This window comes from Stegostoma tigrinum, chromosome 3 (assembly GCF_030684315.1).
Source record: "Stegostoma tigrinum isolate sSteTig4 chromosome 3, sSteTig4.hap1, whole genome shotgun sequence".
NCBI lineage: Eukaryota > Metazoa > Chordata > Chondrichthyes > Orectolobiformes > Stegostomatidae > Stegostoma > Stegostoma tigrinum.
This window is the reverse complement of record NC_081356.1, coordinates 28149512-28168836: the sequence shown is the minus strand read 5'-3', so window position 1 is coordinate 28168836 and position 19325 is coordinate 28149512. Positions and strand designations below refer to the sequence as shown.

The 19325-nt window shown below is 42.7% G+C and overlaps 1 protein-coding gene across 3 annotated transcripts in view; it reads right to left on the bottom strand.

The window, feature by feature from the left end:
• Window positions 1-19325, bottom strand: part of fam189a2 (family with sequence similarity 189 member A2) — a 140189-nt gene that overhangs the window by 30424 nt on the left and 90440 nt on the right. For all 3 annotated transcript variants that reach the window (XM_048526847.2, XM_048526846.2, XM_048526848.2), the window contains 3 exons: window positions 15785-15892; window positions 10184-10317; window positions 8547-8676 (listed from right to left, as the gene is read on the bottom strand). In XM_048526847.2, coding sequence (XP_048382804.1) covers window positions 8547-8676; window positions 10184-10317; window positions 15785-15892 — 372 coding nt within the window. The remainder of the gene's footprint in view (window positions 1-8546; window positions 8677-10183; window positions 10318-15784; window positions 15893-19325) is intronic.

Sequence of the window (19325 nt, the reverse complement as noted above, 5' to 3'; positions counted from 1 at the left end):
GAGATACCAAGCAAATTGATGGAGCCTCGAGAGAACAGATCTCTAGGCCCTAATTGACTTAATCTTAGGGTCTTAGAGACTGGGGCTAATCAGTTAGGCACACTGGTGTATAACTTTCCAAAATTTGTTAGATTCTGAAAGGTTCCATGATACTGGAAAGTAACAATATGGCAGAAAACAGTGTCTGTATAAATTAGTATTCTTCAAATTGGCAGGATGCAATGTGTGGACTCCTATAGGAGACTGTACTGGGTCCTCATCTCTTTTCAATCCATATCAATAACCTAGATGCGGGTATTGAAGGTTTGGTGGCTAAATTTGTAGATAATACAAACGTGGATAGGAGTGCATGCTGTTAGATTGACCTAACGTATGAGTGAGTAGGCAAATAGCTCACAAATTGAATATAATGTGGATAAATGTGAAGTTATTCACTTTGGGAGGAAGAATAAAAACAAACTGAGTATTACTTAAATGGAAAACTACTGCAGAATTTTGAATTGCAGAGAGATCTAGGTGTTTTCATGCATGAGTTGCAATAAGTTAGTGTGCAGATACAGCAAATGATTCAGAAGGACATTGGAGTAATAATCCTTTATTACGAGAGGAAATGGACATAAAACATTCAGCTGTTGTGCTTCACAGCAATGGTGAGGCCACATCTTCAATCCTGTGTCCTTATTTTAGGAAGAATGTAAATTATTTTAAATAATACAAAGGAGCTTTATTAGACTAATAGCTGCAATAAATGGGTTGTCTTATGAGGAAAGGTTGAATAGTCTGTGCTTTTCGCTTGTCTTAAGAGTGAGAGGTGATTTGACTGAAGTTTGTAAGACCCTGAAGTCTTGGCAAGATAAACACGTAAAGGATGTTTACTCTTGTGGGTCGGTCCAGAACTGAGGAAGTGGGGAGGGGGTGGGCACTGGTTTAAAATTAGGGGTGGCCCTTTTAGTACAGAGATCAGAAAATTTTCTCCCTCTGTCCAACGGCTGTGCCTCTCTGAAAACGCTGCCTCAGAAGACAGCGAATGTGGTGGTATTGAATGTTTTTAAGACAAAGGTAGATAGTGGACTGATTGTGATTTAATGTGGATCAAGATTAGTACAAATTATTTTTGTTCATACAGAACAATTTCCAGGGCTATTGTGGAAAGAGCAGAGAGGAATAATTGTACAGGTTTTTAAAAGTGCCCAGCACAGGCAATGATGGACTGAATGGCATATGTGTGCTCTGTAAGATATTTGAATCTTACAGCATTGTAAACAGTAGAACAAATCTAATTAGTTTCAAGATTACTGCTGTTTTTAATGCTGTTGGTTCTAGTGGAAACAACTTGCATTTAGATGGCACCTTTCATACAGGAATGTTATTGAGCAAGACTCTTAGAATGAGCCACTTAAGGAGATATCACGGACAGCTGACCAAATGCTTGGTCAAACAGGTAGGTTAAAAAGAGTGTCATTGAGGGTGAAACAGTGGAGGAGAGGGTTGAGGGTGAAATTGAGGGCTCAGTAGTTGAAGACATGGCAAATGATGGGAATGGGAAATACTAAACAATGATAGAATGACCCTCATGCTCTCAAAAAGGTGCTTTAAGTGAGGAAAGGAATCAGGAAAATATAAATCCCTGAGCAGAAGGAGGTGGCAGTGTGCCTACCTCTGGTGCAGAAGGTCTGGGTTCAAGTGCAACCTGCTACAGAGCTGTTGTGAGATATTTGAACAGGCTGTTTTTAAAATGATACATCCCTGTGCAAGCTGTCTTTGGTCTTAGCCTTATAGTGGAAGAAATAGGACACTGATGTGCCTCACATTTTGAAAAGTGTAGTTTTGACCCTTTTGCTGTTGACAAGCTTTTCCTTTAAAAGTTCTCTGACTCAAGGACTGTCAGTCACATCCATGTGATTGTTTTAATGGCACCAGGTTACTACTTTTAAAGAATGCTCAGAGTTTCCCGCTGCTCACATCTAATTGCTCTTAATTTCTTGGAAACTGTGGCGTGAAAGGAGCGATCACCATGCCCCATTCAGCAGGTGTGATATGGCCCCTGAAACATCCAACACAGCTGGACAGCAACACGTGATACATTGTTATTAGCATTGGAAAAGCCTTCCTGGTAGAATTAACAACACTAGCTGGATGTGATCCTGGAGGTTTCCTCACCAGACCCCCCACCTCAATTTGCCGCCAGTGGCTAGCAGATACATCCATCCTCGCAGCACTGTTTCCCTGCGGCCAAACAGGGAACGAGTAGGGACTTCTGCATCCAACTGGATGATTCCTGTTCCTCAATCCTTCTCTTTTCAACCATAACATTTTCACAGCAAAGGAGGTGCAAGATTCTTTTCTCCCAGCAGTGTCCTGAAGATTGCTCTTCAATTCCAGGGAAAGCTCAGAACACTGGCGATTCCACATCCAACAGCCACAGTCCCCACCCGAAGCTTTTCCTCCACCACTGCCCTAAGCCTGTCCACACACACACACACACACACACACACACACACACACACCCTAAATTTTCATCCTCATTTCTCATTGCCCCCTCTACCTCCATTTTCTCCCCAACCAGCCTCCCGACCTTCACCGATTTCCTACCTTCCATTTCAGCCTCCCCAGTTTCTTTATCCACTTTTCCCTCCTTCACTTTACATTCTCCATTTCCTATTCCTTCACTTCTCCCTCTTTCCACTGCCCCATTTATTCTTCCTCACATCACTAAGCATTACAGGCTATGCACGCAATGCCATGAGAAACTGACCAGTGAAGTAAGTAAAGGATTAAAAGTAATATAGAATTATACAGTTGTACAACATAGAAACAGACCCTTCGGTCCAACACGTCCATGCCGAGTAGATATCCTAAATTAATCTAGTCCCATTTGCCAACAATCCCTCTGAACACTTCCTATTCATATAACCATCCAGATACCCTTTAAATTGTACCAGTTTCTCTGGCAGCTCATTCTTTACACTCACCGCCCTCTGCGTGAAAAACTTGCCCCTTAGGTCCTTTTAAATCTTTCCCCTCTCACATTAAACCTATGCCCTCTAGTTTTGGACTCCCCCACCCTGGGAAACAGCTCGTGGGCTACTCAACCTATCCATGTCCCTCATGATTTGATTAACTTCTGTAAGGGCAGCCTCTGACATATCTGCTATCCCTGTTAGGATCAGTGAAGACAGAGGGAGGACGAGTTTGTTCTCCATGTGGACCGTGAGTTGTGATTTCCAACTACAAGAAATCGTGTGTGGCCTTGATTGATTCTGCAGCCAAAAGCACACATTTCCTTCTGAGGGACTTTACTCAAGTGACAAAGAAAACCCCGGCTCAGCGGAAAATAACAGTGCAAAGGAAGAAAGAACGTCACAGACAGCTTCGCTACCAATGAAATATTTTCAAAGTGTAGACACAGTTGTATTGTAAGAAACACAGCAGCCAACTTACACAGCAAACTCCCACAGAAGGCAATGAGACAATACCAGATTTTGCTTTCGGGAATATTGGTTGAGGGATAAATGTTGGGCAACACATCAAGGTTAGAGCTCCCCTGCTCCTCATTGAAATAATGAGAGTGGGGATTCTGTTTTTACAATCAGCAAAATTACCAGTGAGGTTCCTGTTTAACACGTGACCTGAAAGCCTGCAGTCCCCAACAATGCAGCACTCTCTCTGTACTGCAAAGGGATGCATCAGCCTAGATCATTGTCTTCACATCTCAGGAGACTTGACTGACTCAGAGGTTAGAGAGTGCAACCCGCTGAATGTGTTACGACTGACCCAAGTTTCACCTGTTTAATCAGTTTTGATTCTTGCTGCATTCTGAGCTTTGAGATTTCACAGTTATGTTGATAATGGCAATGGAAGAGCTTGAAAGGCTAACACCAGAATGAGTACAATGGGCTGAACAGAGATAGATCTATAGCAGTCCAACCATAGGCCTCAGTATCTTCTTGCTCTGGAGAAACAGCAGGAAGAAACGGGTGCAGGATTCCCATTGCTGACCGTTACCCTATATAAGCTGTTGTCAATCACAGCTAAAGTAGAAGAGTAAGTTGGAATGAACTTTGAGATACCACCAAAAGATAAATTTTTCAAATCGGAAACAGCTGACATGGAGAGATGCAGTATCACAGAAGGCTAATGTTCTTTCAGGATTATAAAAAAATGCACATTATAGCACACCCAAACAACAGCTTGCATTTACGTAGCACCTTTAACAGGGTCCCAAGGTACTATGGAGGAGAAATAATCCAACAAAACGTGACTGTGCCATGCAAACTGAGATAAGGACAGGGCGACATGGTGGTAATATTACTGGATTACTAATCCTGAGACTCAGAATGCTCTGGGAGCCAATGCCCTTCAAGGGAAGGAAGTCTGCCCTTCTTCACTGGTCTGGTCTACATGTGACTCCACATCCACAGTAATGGCCTAGCAAACCACTCCATTCACAGCAGTTAGGGAGGGGGCAATGAGTATTTTAATGTTTCTGTGCTGGAGGCTAATATAACATGCCCAGCGCAGGCAACAGCGAACCCTGTTGGGGAAAAGCCAGCATGGAGTGTCTGCAGGCCCATAGCTAAAGAAAGGACTTTTTAAACCTTACTTCTTTATTTTTATAATAATAAGACTGTAGAGCTGATCTTAACATACTTCTTTATTTTATTTATGTAAGTAAGATTTTGTACCTAAGATGGTGCTGTATGTGGGACATTGTACACTTTTCATTGTACTCTTATATCGCATACTTGAGTACATGTGACAACAAAACCTAAATCTAAATTTATGAGACAGCAAAAAGGCAGCAACTTTAGAGAAAAGAAGTATTTGATGGGGAGTAACTGGTTTGCTTCCTTCCAGCTCTGCCTATGCTCATAAATCTTTCCCTTTGTTACCCTTGGTAACTACATATTCCACACAATAGCAAGGCTTTCAATTGTAGAAAGTGGAAAAGTAAAGTGGGTGACAAATAGCAGACAGGCCAAGCCTCCTTCCTCATATCAAACTTCACCAGCAACCATTCAATGGAGAAATCTATAATCTTTCAACAGGCACACAGCACATCAGGATGGACAATGCCTGGCTGTTGAAGGAAGGAAGTGTTCAGGAATAAGTCAATCCTCCCCTGCTGTTGTACTGAAGAGATTATGACGTAGACGCTGCTTCCAAAGCAGGGGAAGAAGTTTAAAAACAAGCCTATCGCCCAGCTCACTGCCACGTAACAGCTAGAAATAGTAACCAGAAAGAGAAAAACAAAGCTAAGAAACGGGAGCTGCAAAGGGGCTGCAAACCCAGCCTCATTGTCATAAAGAAGGTTCCAGTCTTCCTTATCGTCATCATTTTGAAACAGAGAACACAAAAGCACAGAACATTATTTAAATGGAGACAAATTGCAGAAAGGTGCACCACTCAGAGGCACGTGGGGCTACTTGTGCATGAAACTCAAAGTTACCGCACATTTGCAGCAGGCAATCAGGAAGACTAATAGAATGTTGACCCTTATTTCAAAGGGGTTTGAGTATAAGAGTAGGGAAGTCTTCCTGCAACTGTACAAGGTTCTGGTGAGACCACATTTGTATACTGTGAGCAGTTTTGGTACCCTTATTTAAGAAAAGATCATTTTATTGCAGGCAGTTCAGTGCAGGTTCACTACGATGATGCCCATTATGGGCAGACTGTCTTATGAGCAAAGGTTACACAGGTTGGGACTCTACTCACTCAGTGAAACGTATAGGATTATTAAGAAGCTTGACACAGTAAATGCAAATGAAATCTGTTGTTGAAAGATTGGGTGGTTAATAATGGGAGCAGGTTGAGTGGAAGTTTTCTTTATTCCCTTCTTGCACTTTTTTAAAACCCTACAGCTGTTAAGTGGGTTTTGTTCTGCACAACAAAATATATCAAAAGATTTGGCCCTATTCATTGTAAGGAAGCGAGTGCTGGTAAGTGTTATCATTCCAATTAAAGTGCCTTCTTGTAACTACATAATCCATCTCTGTCTGTCTCCACTGCAAATAACATATTGTTCAGCTAGTTGGTGGAATTCAGCCAATGTAAATATTAAACTCTAAATACTTCCACCAATAGAAACTATCCTAGTATCATCACGGTAAGTCAGTGTGCATTTCCTTTGACATTTCTCTGGAATTATCCTGGAATAATCCTGGGTCCTCCTTTTGTTAGCAAGTGCCCAATAATAGCAAATGGAGAAAATTTTCAGTTTCCAATTAATCAGCAAGTTGAGGAAATCTTTTTGCGAGAGATTCCTGACTTAATTGGAGAGTACAATATTGTTAACAGACTACAGTACAGGACCGAATCAATTATGTAAATCTGTGAAAAGAGCATATTTGGGGCTTTCTTCTTCATACCTGGATTGAGAGCACATCACTGGTTAAGCTATTTATTGACCATCCCCAATTACCTTCCGGAAGGTGGTGGTGAACTATCTTTTCAAACCACTGCAATCCATTTATCATGGAGGTAATTCACGTTGGTAGAATTCCTAGTCTCTGACTAGCTTTTTGTTTTGGCCACTGTGTTTATCTGGACAGTCCAGTTCTGTTTCTGGTCAATGGTAATCCCCAAGTTTGATAGTGGGGGATTCAACAATGGTAACACCATTGGATGTCAAAGGGAGATGATTTTATTCTCTAAATCTCCAGCTCGTGTTGCATTTGGACATAGACTGCTTCAGTATCTGAGGAGTCACGCATGCCATCATCAGCAAATATCCTACTTCTGACCTTATGGTGGAGGGAACGGCATTGATGAAGCAATTGAAGATGTTTGGGCCTAGGACACCACCATACAGAACTCATGCAGAGATGTCCTGGAGCTGAGACAACCGACCAAAAACAACCACAACTATCTTACTCTACACTCAGCGAAAAGGTGACATTTATGAAGAGAGAGCGTCAGGAGGAGGCCGAGATGGATCACCCACATGGCACTGGACTGAAGGTTGTGACAAATACTTCATCCTTATCATGTGCTCTGCTGGGATTTCCCGTCTTTGAGGATGGAGATATTTGTGGAACCTCCTCCTCTTCCAACGAGTTGTTTATTTAATTGCCACCACCATTCACAACAGAGTGTGACAGAATTGAAGAGCTTAGATCTGATCTGTTGGTTCTGGTAATGTTGGGCCAAGTCCATCGCTTGTTGCTTATGCTGTTTGTTGTACAAGTAGTCCTTTATAGTTTCACCAGGTATACCTGGTGCTGTTCCTGGCATGGTTTTCCCTCTTATTGATTCCATCACCACCTACCGCAGGCCCAGGCTGTCCCTTCGGACCAGGTCCGCTCAGTCAGTCATGGTGCTGTCAAGATTTTATTGCTGATTGACCAGTGAAGAGCCCATCCAGAGTACATACTGTACTTTTGCCACCCTTATTGCATCCTCCAAGTGGCGTTTAACATGGAGGATCACTGACTTATCAGTGGTGGGGAGGCTGGGGTGTGGGGAAATGTAGTAATCGGCTGGAGATTTCCTTGCCCCTGTTTGACCTGATGTTATCAGAGTTCATGAGGTCTAGAATCAATGTTCAGGGATGCCAGCACAATAGCCCCTGACCGATGGTGGTGGTCGTGTCAGGGACATTGTGTGGTATGAATCTGTGAAAATGACTACTGACTGTCCCACGACTAGTCCGCGAGACAGCTCAAACTCCGAAGGCACGAGGTCTCCGATGTTTTTAAGGATGACTCTGCAGGATCGCCAGGGCACTGTTGTGCCACTATTGTTTCTGGTGCCTTGGTTGATGCCAAGCGCTTGATTCAATTTCATTCCTTTAATCAGGCTCTGTAATGGCCTGAAACAATTGAGTCTGGGGGCTTTTTAAGAGCTAACCAAATTACTGTGAACCTACATAGGGCTGACCAGGCGAAGACTGCAGGTTTCCCTCCCCGAAGGCTATTTGTGAAACTGATGGGTTATTATAACCATCGTTCCACAGTCAACATTAGACTAGCCGTAATTACACATTTGTTAATTGAATTCAAATTCCACCATCTGCCAACTTGAACACTTGGCTCCAGTGCATTAACCTGTGTCTCTGGATTACTTGCCCACTACTCCACATCACCTTCCCCGTTTTGGAACTGCAGCATGTGTAAATTCTGGTTAAGTTCCTGTCAGTCAGGGTCCATGAACATTGAAGCTGGCTGGGCCTGACAATGGCACCGCTGGCTGTTAAGGGGAGGCAGCGGGTGAACTGGGAATTTCCTCTTCCTTGCTGCCTGAAATTGGGTCAGATCCTGGGGCAAGGTCTGAGGCCTAGCTTTGCTGGACTTCCTCCCTCATCCCTGTTGGGGCCACCTCTGTAAACGGAGGGAGAGAAGGGTTGTGTAAGGAGCTAGGGCTTCACCATTCCCCAACAGGTTTGAAGTCAATGGGACTGAATGCAAGGCACGGCATTTAATCAGTGCAATGACCCCCAAACGTGCCTTTGTGAAATGAATCTCTGTCCCCTTACTCTTTTTCCTAAGCACGCTCTTCATTCTCTTGGGATGTGCTCATTAGACAAGGAGGGCCTTTACACTACTCACCTGCTCATCGTTCGGATTGCTCATCACAGCCTCGTATGGGGGAGGAGGTTCCACAGGACAAAACACTTCAATTCCTTTCATTCTGGTTGCATAGATATGTGTCAGGGGAATTACATCATTGCTAAGAACCCTGCAACAATGACAGCAATAACAACATTAGCCTTCAACTAAATCTCAACTAGTTACAAGCTAAACAACAGGATAACTGATGGGAGCAGTACATCTTAACATATATACATATATATCACACAGTTAAAAGAAACTATTTAAGTGAAGGTAATCTTAATGGTAACCTTACCATCATAGAAGCTTCAATAAAATCACCCTTCAACCTTATATATTTCAGCTAAAGCAAACCAAATTCATGTACTTTAACTCTTGAAGCCTGAGTGACATTCTGGTGAATTTGCGTTGCATTTGATCTAAGGCTAACGGATCCTATCTAAGGTGCAGAAGCTAGAACTTTATGCAGTCGTCCAGGCGTAAACCGACTAGAAATAAAACAAAAACTGCAGACACTGGGAATCTGAAACAAAAACAGAAATTGCTGGCAAAAACACAGCAGGTCTGGCAGCATCTGTGGGAAGAAAGCAGAGTTAATGTTTTCCAGGGACTCTTCATCAGAACTGTTTGCAGCCCGGAAACAGTGATATTTATGCTGAAGACTGGGGAGGACTGGAGGTTGAAGAGGAGAGATGAGCAGATAGGTGGAGATGGAGCCCAGAGACAGAGTGAAATGGTCAGGCAAACAGGGATAGCAGGGTAGGACGGAAGAAACGCTGAATAAGTGATAATAAAAACCAAGCAGAGGAGAGAGGATGAGCTGTACTGAAAGCAACCCATATATTGTGATAACGGGCCTGGGTTAAATAACGTGGAAGGACGGAATCAGGGTCTAAAGCTACTGCATGCTATGTTGAGTCCTACAGACTGCAGGATCCCCAAGAGGAAGATGAGATGCTGTTCTTTGACTTTGTGCTGAGCTTTTCAGGAGCACTACAGCAAGCCCAGCACAGAGATGTTGGCCAGGGGAGACGGCGGTGTGTTGAAGCGACAGACAATTCGGGGCTCAGAGTTATTTTAGCAGACAGAACGTTAAAGTTCTGCAAAGCAGTCGCCCAGTCTGCATTTTGTTTCCCACTGTTTCCTAGCTAACAGTTCTGAAGAAGGGTCACTGGGCTCAGAACATTAACTCTGCTTTCTTCCTACAGATGCTGCCAGACCTGCTGAGTTTCACCATCAATTTGTTTTTGTTGCAGTCTGACCGGAGATTTGTTTAGCTCTAACAAACCTTCTTTCCTTTTATATTCTAGCTGTATTAGACTTTTGATTTATACCTGACTTATATGCATTTGCATGGATCCATATGCATGGATCTCTAGATAACAAAGTGTAGAGCTGGATGAACACTGCAGGCCAATGCTCCCGAGATGCTGCTTGGCCTGCTGTGTTCATCCAGCTCTACACTTTGTTATCTTGGATTCTCCAGCATCTGCAGTTCCCATTATCATTGATGCATGGATCTCTACTTCACTTTGGACTCTCTCCATTCAATGCATGTTACCATACAAGTTTGATTTAGCATAGCAAGTGTCCATTCTGTCCTCTTATAAGGTTGAGATGGTTACTTTCCTTACCGCGGATTAATCCTGGGAGTATAGGAACAGAAAGTGGAGAAATATGGAGGAGGGGGAATGGGTGGAACAAATTCATCAGGGTCAGGTAACTGGCGAGCTCCTTCAGACTCTTCTTGGGGAATCTGGGCTTCGACCTGAAAGTACATAAAGCAATGAAGAAACATGAAATATATGTCTTGCTATGGGACAAACCAGGAAACAACTCTGAAGAGATCTTCATTACTTAAATACTGGCAGTACAAAGTCAGAAAAAGGCAAAAACACTATTTTATAGTGTTCCTGCTAAAAAAGCAACAAATGCTAAAACTGGGTATTGCAAACTTTTACTAATCAATGGAAAAATACACACTTAGTATGAGAAATATAATGCAGTTACAGTTTGTTTACAGCCTAAATCACTTTATTAATAATATAAATTTGTCTAAAATAAAACTAATCAGGATAGAACATGCTCACTCACACTCTCAACTGACTTTGCAGAGATCATGATAATACAGTGAACTTTCAGTATTTGAGGTATATGATTTTTGCCGGTTAAAACAAAGTTTGCTATATTTTTCTCTGATTGTGGTTCACGAGCAAACAGCACTAGAGTGTTGGAATATCACAATTCCACAAGGCCATAAGATATAGGAGCAGAATTAGCCCGTTTGGCCCATCGAGTCTACTCCACCATACAATTATGGTTTATGTGTTTCTTGATTCCATTTTCTTGCCTTTTCCCTGTAACCCTGACCTCCTTACTAATCAAGACCTTATCTATCTCTGCCTTAGATACATTCAATGACTTGGCTTCCACGGCATCCTGAAGCCATGAGTTCCAGAGAAGAACCAGCCTCTGGCTGAAGAAATTCACCCTTGTCTCAGCTCTAAAGAGTCATTCCTTCACTCTGAGGGTCTGCCCTTGAATCCTAGACTAGTGGAAACATCTCCATATCCACTCTATGAGGCCTCTGAGTATTCTAAGTTTTAATTAGCTCCTCCTCATCCTTTTAACTCCATTGAGTTCAGGCTCAGAGTTCCCAACCACTCCTCATATGTCAAGCCCTTCATTCCCAGGATCATTTTAGTAAACCTCCTCTGGACCCCTTCCAAAGCCAGCACACCCTTCCTTAGGTACAAGAACTGTTCACAATATTCCAAATGTAATATGACAGAGGCTAATACAGCCTTAGCAGTATATTTCTGCTCTTGTATTCTAGCCCTCTTAAAATGAAAGCTACCATTGCATTTGCCTTCCTAACTGCCAACTGAACCTGCATGTTAACATTAAGGGAATCCTGAACTAGAATTGCCAAGCCCCTTTATGCTTCAGATTTCCGAAGCCTTTCCATATTTAGAAAATATTCTGTCATTATATTCTTCCTACTGAAGAGCATAACCTGTCAAGTTCCCACATTATATCCCACTCTACTGGCCTAACCAAGTCTTTCTGCAGCCTCCCCACTTCCTCAACACTACCCCTCCCTCCGTCTATTTTTGTGTCGCCTGCAAACTTAGCAACAGCGCCCTCAGTTCCTTCATCCAGATTGTTAATATATAGCGTGAATAATTGTGGTCCCAACACTGACCTTTGCAGAACTCAACAGTCACTGGCTTCCATCCTGGAAAAGACCCCTTTATCTCCACTCTATGCCGGTCAGCCAACCCTCTACCCATGTCAATATTTTACCCCCAGCATCATGGGCTTTTATCTTACTTAGCAACCACCTATTGGCACCTTGTCAAAGACCCTCTGGAAATCCATACAGATCACATCCACTGGCTGTCTTTTTCCTAACATGCTCATTATCTCCTCAAAGAATGCTAATTGATTTGTCAAGCATGACTTCCCGCGACGAAGCTGCAATGACTCAGCCCTACCTTACCATGTGCTTCGCTGACTCCAGTGATTCCTGAAAGATCACCAATAATGCTTCCATAATCTCTTCAGCTTTTTCCTTCAAAAATCCAGGATGTAGATTTATCCATCTTCAGATCTTTCAGCTTCCCCAGTCCCATATGCTCAGTCAGCCACTACACTCACCTCTTCCCATGACTCTCTTTAAGTTCTGTAATGCTACCGGTGGATTTGACTGTGAAGATTGATGCAAAGAACCTATTCAGTTCCTTCATTATATCTTTGTTCGCCATTACTACTTTTTCAGTTTCATTGTTTTGCAATCAAATGTCCACTCTTGCTTCTCTCTTACCTTAAATATATCGAAGAAACAGCTCTTACAATTTTCTTTGATATTACAAGCTGGCTTATCCTCATATTTCATCTACTCCCCACTCTGCTGTTGGTTTTTAAAGACTTTCCAGTTCACTGGCTTCCCACTAACCTTTACCACATTATGTGCTTTCTCTTTTGCTTTTATACTGTCCCTGATTTCCCTTGTCAGCCGCGGCAGCCTCATCCTCTCCTGTTTTTGCTTCCTTGAAACATATTTCTGCTGTGCCTCCCAAAATCCCCCCAGGAACTCCTGCCATTGCTGCTCCACTGTCTTCCCTGCTGTGCTCCTCTTCTAAGCAATTCCATGACCATCACATACGGGGCTTAACAGTTCCTTGGTTGTACAGAACTTGTCTACTGCCACATTCCTGAAACTTTATGCCTTGTACTCATCAGGACAAACACAAGAATGCCAAATTTCAAATTAACAATTTTCTCCTGTAGTATAAATTGTCATCATTGTTAGAAATTAGACATTCTTGCTTTTGCCCTGATGAATATTAGATGGAAAAAAAAAGGTATTTTAAAGATACTGGCATGACTTCAAGTTCAATGTCAGCAATGTCTTAAGTTGGAAAGTTTACATTTTAAACATATTCATATTTCTGCCAGAAGTCACCAACTTCCCTTTTAGCTCCACTAGATTAAATATAGCATTACAGAATAGATAAAATAACATTTTCACATCAACATTTGTCCTTTCTCTTTAATTAAAATTTGTCCAGTAGTGGAACCATCACAAGGTTTCACCAGTAACTATGCACTGAGAAAACTGGTTAATGTTTTTAGAGATTGTCTTTGACCAGAATCTAAGGGTACTAGAGGTTCTAGACAGTCATGTTCCACACTAGAAGCCTCTTGCCTGGGAACCTTAGTGCCTTAAAATAGTTCAAGGGCTATACGAGGCCTTCTTCCATTTGTCAGTGACCTGAATTAGATCTAGCCCTCTCTGGATCTTTGGGTCCCTACTTACAGCTTAGCTAAGAGATGGGGCCCAATTATATCAAATGAAAAGACCTAACTCCACAAAGATATACAGAGTGACTGCATGATAGTGCAATCCCGCACCACTTAAAATTCATAAATAGTCTGTTAATGATTATGAATTTAATGAACTCAACCTGACAACAAATAATCAATGAACTATGATACAAAATACAAATTTCATTTTTATTCTATAAACTAAGGAGACCTGCGCTTTGCAACTGTGAAAATAGTGATATGCTCATTATGATGTAATAATATTTTTGGTTTATATCTTATTTTTAAGCTAATGATTTCATATAACTACATAACGAATTATGACTACTTCTCTTATTTGTATCATCACAATTCAATTCCTGCCACCAATGATTTATCTACATACCTACCCATTGTTTGGTACAAATCTACCACCACTTGACAATGTTCCATCATAAGACATTAGACATAGGGGCCTCGACGTATCAAGATTGTTCTTGTTTTATTCATTTGTGGGATGTGAGCATCGCTGGCTGGCCAACATTTCTTGCCCGTCCACAGTTGCCCTTGAGGAGGTGGTGAGGAGCTGCCTTCTTGAACTGGTGCAGTCCACTTGTTGTGGGTTCACCCCCAGTGCCATTCGGGAGGGAACTCCAGGATTTTGGCCCAGCAACAGTGAAAGAACAGTGATATATTTCCAAGTCAGAATGGTAGGTGACTTGGAGGGGAACTTGGAGGTGTGTATTCTCATTTGTCTGCTGCCCTTGTCCTTCTAGCTGGAAGTGGTCGCAAGTTTGTAAGGTACTGTCTGAGGATATTTAGTGAATTTCTGCAGTGCATCTTGCAGATAGTACACACTGCTGTTGCTGAGAGTCGATGGTGGAGGGAGTAAATTTTGTGGATGTAGTGCTAATCAAGCCGGCTGCTTTGTCCTGGATGGTGTCATAGCTTCTTATGTGCTGTTGGGGCTGCACTCATCCAGGAAAGTGGGAAATATTCCATCACACTCCTAACTTGTGCCTTGTAGATGGTGGACAGGCTTTGGGGAATCAGGAGGTGAGTTACTTGCTGCAGTATTCCCAGTTTCTGGCCTGCTGTTGCAGCGACTGCATTTATGTGATGAGTCCAGTTGAGTGTCTGGTCAATGGTAACCTCCAGGATGTTGATAATGGGAGATTCCGCGATGGTTACACCATTGAATGTCAAGGGACGGTAGTTAGATTGTCTCTTATCGGTGATGATCACAGCCTGGCGTTTGTGTGGTGCGAATGTCATTGGCCATTTGTCAGCCCAAGCCTGGATATTGTCCAGATCTTGTTGCACTTGAACGTGGACTGCTTCAGTATATGATTTGTGAATTGCGCTGAACATTGTGCAATCATCGGCAAACATCCCCACTTCTGATGTTATGATGGAGGGAAGGTCATTGATGAAGCAGCTGAAGATGGCTAGGCCTAGGACACTACCCTGAAGACCTCCTGCAGAGACGGTCTGGAGCTGAGGATGGCTATCTCCAAAACCACAACCATCTTCCCTTATGTCAGGTAGGACTCCAACCACCGGAGAGTTTTCCCCCTAATACCCATTGATTCCAGATTTGCTAGGGCTCCATGATGCCACACTCGGTAAAATGCAGCCTTTCACTGAAGCCCCACTGAAGTACAGTACCTTTTCAAACATAGTTACTTTTGTAAGGTAAGAATGACAGCCAATTTTCACACAGCAAGATCCCACAAACACCAATGAGAGCACAACTAGATAACCTGTTTCTACCGATGGTGAATGAGGGATTGGCCAGGATACTGGGAACAACTGTGCTGCTCTTCTTTCAATGGCGTCATGAGGCTTTTTACATCCAACCGAGAAAGAGGGAACAGGGCTGACAAGGCCACAGCTCCAACATGTTACGCAAAAGACAGCACTGATGACAGTGCAGCATTCCCTCACTGCTGCATGGAACTGTCAACCTAGATTTTGCACAAAAACAGAGTTGCTGGAAAAGCTCAGCGGCTCTGGCAGCATCTGTGGAGGAGAAAACAGAGTTAACATTTCGAGTCAGGTGACTCTTCTTCAGAACTGAGTAAGTTCTAAGGAAGCGTCACCGGACCCGTAACGTTAACTCTGTTTTCTCCTCTGCATTTGCTGCCTGAGCTGCCGAATTTTCCAGCAACTTTGTTTTTATTCCTGATTTACAGCATCCGCAGTTCTTTTGGTTTTTATTTTGCCTAGATTTTGTGTTCAATCTCCTGGTGTGGGAATCAAACCTCTAACCTTCTAACTCCAAGATCAGAGTATAACAGGTTTTCATTGAGATTATGTCCATTTGACTGAGGCATTACTGAAATGCTGGACATTGCTCGTCTTTAGGTTCAGTCTCAGACATTTTGCGGAATGGCACTGGAAATATGGAGGGACAGTAATCTTACCGTTTGTGGTCGTCGGCCAACAAATATCTGGAGATACTGTAAAGCAGCAGCTACAACGCACACTGTGGTGGTCAAAGCATTCAACACGCATATGGCAAACAGCAAGTCCTGAAATCAAGAAAGGAAAAGGAAATGTTGCCAAGCAGCATTAAACTAGGAGCCACGGCTGACATTCTATAAATAATTAAATATTAATATACGACAATTAAACTAAACCCAGCTGAGAATTCAGGAGAAACTCCTTTAGCCAGACACTACTGAGAACATGGAATGTGGTACCACAGTGAGTGGTTGAACTGATTGATACGGGGTTAGTAAGGGGAAGCTTGAAGGATAAATAAACATATGGTCACGTGGCTAGGGTGAGATGAAATAGGGTGGCAAGTGGATGGAGTTGAGCAAAAACATTGGTATAGACCATTTGAGCCTACTGGTGTGTTTCTGTACTGTAGACTCTAGGTAATTTGATGCACTTGAACCCAAGGTTCATTCCTCTAACTGAGACTGACTTAATATGAAGCATTATCTGATTAACCGTGCAAACTGTTAAACAGGCTGGTTGTGCAGTGTTCCAGAACTGCAAGCAAATCTCCAAAGCAGACTGAAATGTGATGCTCCTTACAGCATCTGTGTCATTTCCCCAAATGACAATCAGAATCATTTAAATTTTATCCAAGTTAGAGCAGAGTGCCGTGAAATGAACAGGGTTGTTAAAAGCAGCAGATGAGTGTCTAATTTCTAGCCAATTGGAATGTGCAAAGGAGCCTGTAAAAAGATGTCTTTTCCAATTGCTACAGATGCCATACCCAGTGAAGACATGTCCTATTCATAACTCCAAATACACACTGGAATTCCTATGGAAACTGCTTCAACTTTTTAAAAATGGATATGCACAAGTGGCTAAGATGGCTGTCCAAATGTCAGGTAATACTTATAATTTCAAAACAGAACAATACAAGCTTCTGGAAAGTTCCTAACTGACCCATACGGGGGGGGGGGGAGGGGGGGATGTATTTGAATGAACATGGCTAGATAGTACTCGTAGATAGAACCTGTATTATTTTGTTTTGAAATTATCAATAGTGCCCCTTTTGTTGAATTCACACCTGCCACTGTTTGAAGTTTCCTCAAAACACAATATCAGTGGACTTCTGGATAATGGTTTGCAGGCTTGCAATTTAATTAAAGAGAGCTGAGGGGACCATGAGTTAAGTGTAAAAGACAAACATCCACCTCAATGCTTCAATAACTTTGGACCTTCAAATTATTTTGGTTGGGAATTAAGTCGTGTCACTAAAATTGGCTGGAAATAACGTTTATTCACCTATAGGCTCAGAAAAGACGTCAGGAGTCTGCAGAAAACATCAAAGCCACAGAAACTGTAGCAAAAGTCTGTGCCATTGTTCCACATTGCTGTGCTATTATTGTTATGTGCTGGTGAGGGATAGAGAGGGAAAAGACTTGAGAATTTTAATTAATATCACCTCTCCTGCCCTTAAGCCTGATCTTTTATCTAATTAGATCCTGGCTGATATGTACCTCAAACCCACCTATCGCCTTGATTCTGTACCTCTCAATGTCAACGTTCAAAGCACATGGGGATGGCAGACAGATTTACATCTGCAAGTCCTAAAACCTCCCAGGAACAATCATTCACGGGGACACACAGTGGAAGAAAAGTCACTTCTGTAAGTGGAGATGACGGAATTAGATCTTCCTCCAATCAGAAGATGGCCCTCTCTCACATTTGCTGCAAGGACAAAAGCAGCCTGTGTGATGACGGGCAGCAGAAAGATGAGTGGTGGCTGTAAACAAGGATGCCCAGGCTAAAAGCTGACATTTCAGGCCCAGATCCTTCATCTACGCCTGAAACGTCAGCTTTTATGCTCCTGAGATGCTGCTTGGCCTGCTGTGTTCATCCAACTTCACACTTTGTTATCTTGGATTCTCCAGCATCTGCAGTCCCCATTATCTCTGCCCAGGCTAAAGGAAGGATGACCAGACTCTTTGGCGAGGGAGACAGGAGATGTGGCTGGTGCCTGAGCAGTGAGGGTACTTGGGGCAGGAGGGGAGCAATAGCTGGAAGGGCATGAAGGAGATTTGCTGAGGTGATGGCCTAGTGGCATTATCGCTAGTTCATTAATCCAGAGACCCAGATAATGTTCTGGGGACCCAGGTTCGAATCCTGCCATGGCAGATGGTGGAATTTGAACTCAGTAAATATTTGGAATTCAGAGTCTAATGATGAACACAAATCCATTTGATTGTTGGAAAAACCCATCTGGTTCACTCATGTCCTTTAGGGAAGGAAACTGCCATCAACTGTCTGACCTACATGTGACTCCAGACCCACAGCAGTGCGGTTGACTCTGAACTGCCCCCTGGGCAACGAATGCTGCCCTAGCCAGCGACTCCCTCATCCCATGAATGAATAAAGAGAAAAAATGGTGGAAGCTTGGCTGGAAAAGGCGATGTGGTGGTGGGTTGGGGGGGGGGGGGGGGGTGGTGGTGGGTTTGGGGGGGGTGGTGGTGGTGGGTTGGGGGGGGGTGTTGGCGTGTGACGGTTACAAATTGGAATGGGGCTCAGCAAAGTGGAGAGGGTCAACAAAGGTGGCAGTGGCAGGGGGAAAACAAAAGTTGGTAAAGATGGAAGACAGCTTAAAAAAGAGAGGGGGTGGCTGCGAAGGTGGGAGGACAGCTATCAATCTTTCAATAATAGGAATAATAAGCTAACCAGGAAAAGCTGAAATCATACAGGTAACGAATTTCTTGGGGTGAAAATGTACTGGATGCTATTATTATAAACACTGCCAACTGGATATTTTTATTAATGAACAGTTCTACACCGTAAAGATTTGTATTTATGTATTGTCACACCTCAGTGCATCTTACATACAATGATCACACAATGCTGCAGAGGCTGTGTTAGAGACAATCATGCAACTTAGAACTGGCTTCACCAGACTGTGGAAAACATGTTTACTGCAATGTCTTTTTGAGCAGCAATGTGTGTTCAGATTTTTAAAAATTATTGTTAACTTTTGCCTGTTGGCTTGTGTCAATTTAAATGCTGTGCCGTCTCAAATTAGTGTTTACCTTGTGCGTTGTGTGTGTTTTTTTTTGAAGTTTAGCTGAGTGGTGTTGATACTTTAAGGTGCCAATGAATAATGTTGATTCTGTTCTTGTCTGAATCCAAATATCACACATACTAACACAAACACAGAAGACGATGCTACTAACTGAGTGGACCATCGAATAAAAGAATTCATGCCAATCGAAAAATAACTTCTGAAAACCAGAAAAGTAACCTTTGAGAAAATGTCAGGGGGGACCCTTGAATGAAAATATTTTGACCCCCAGAGTTAATGACAGTTTTCACCAGGCTCAATGATTTTGTAGGCGAAACAGACTTCTAGATTTCTACTGCCCTCTGTGTGAACAAGTGCTTCCTGGCATCACTCCTGAGCAACATCACTCTAATTTTAAGCTATTTTCTCTTGTTCTGAACTCCTTCCCCTATGAGACTAAATAGTCTCTGTCA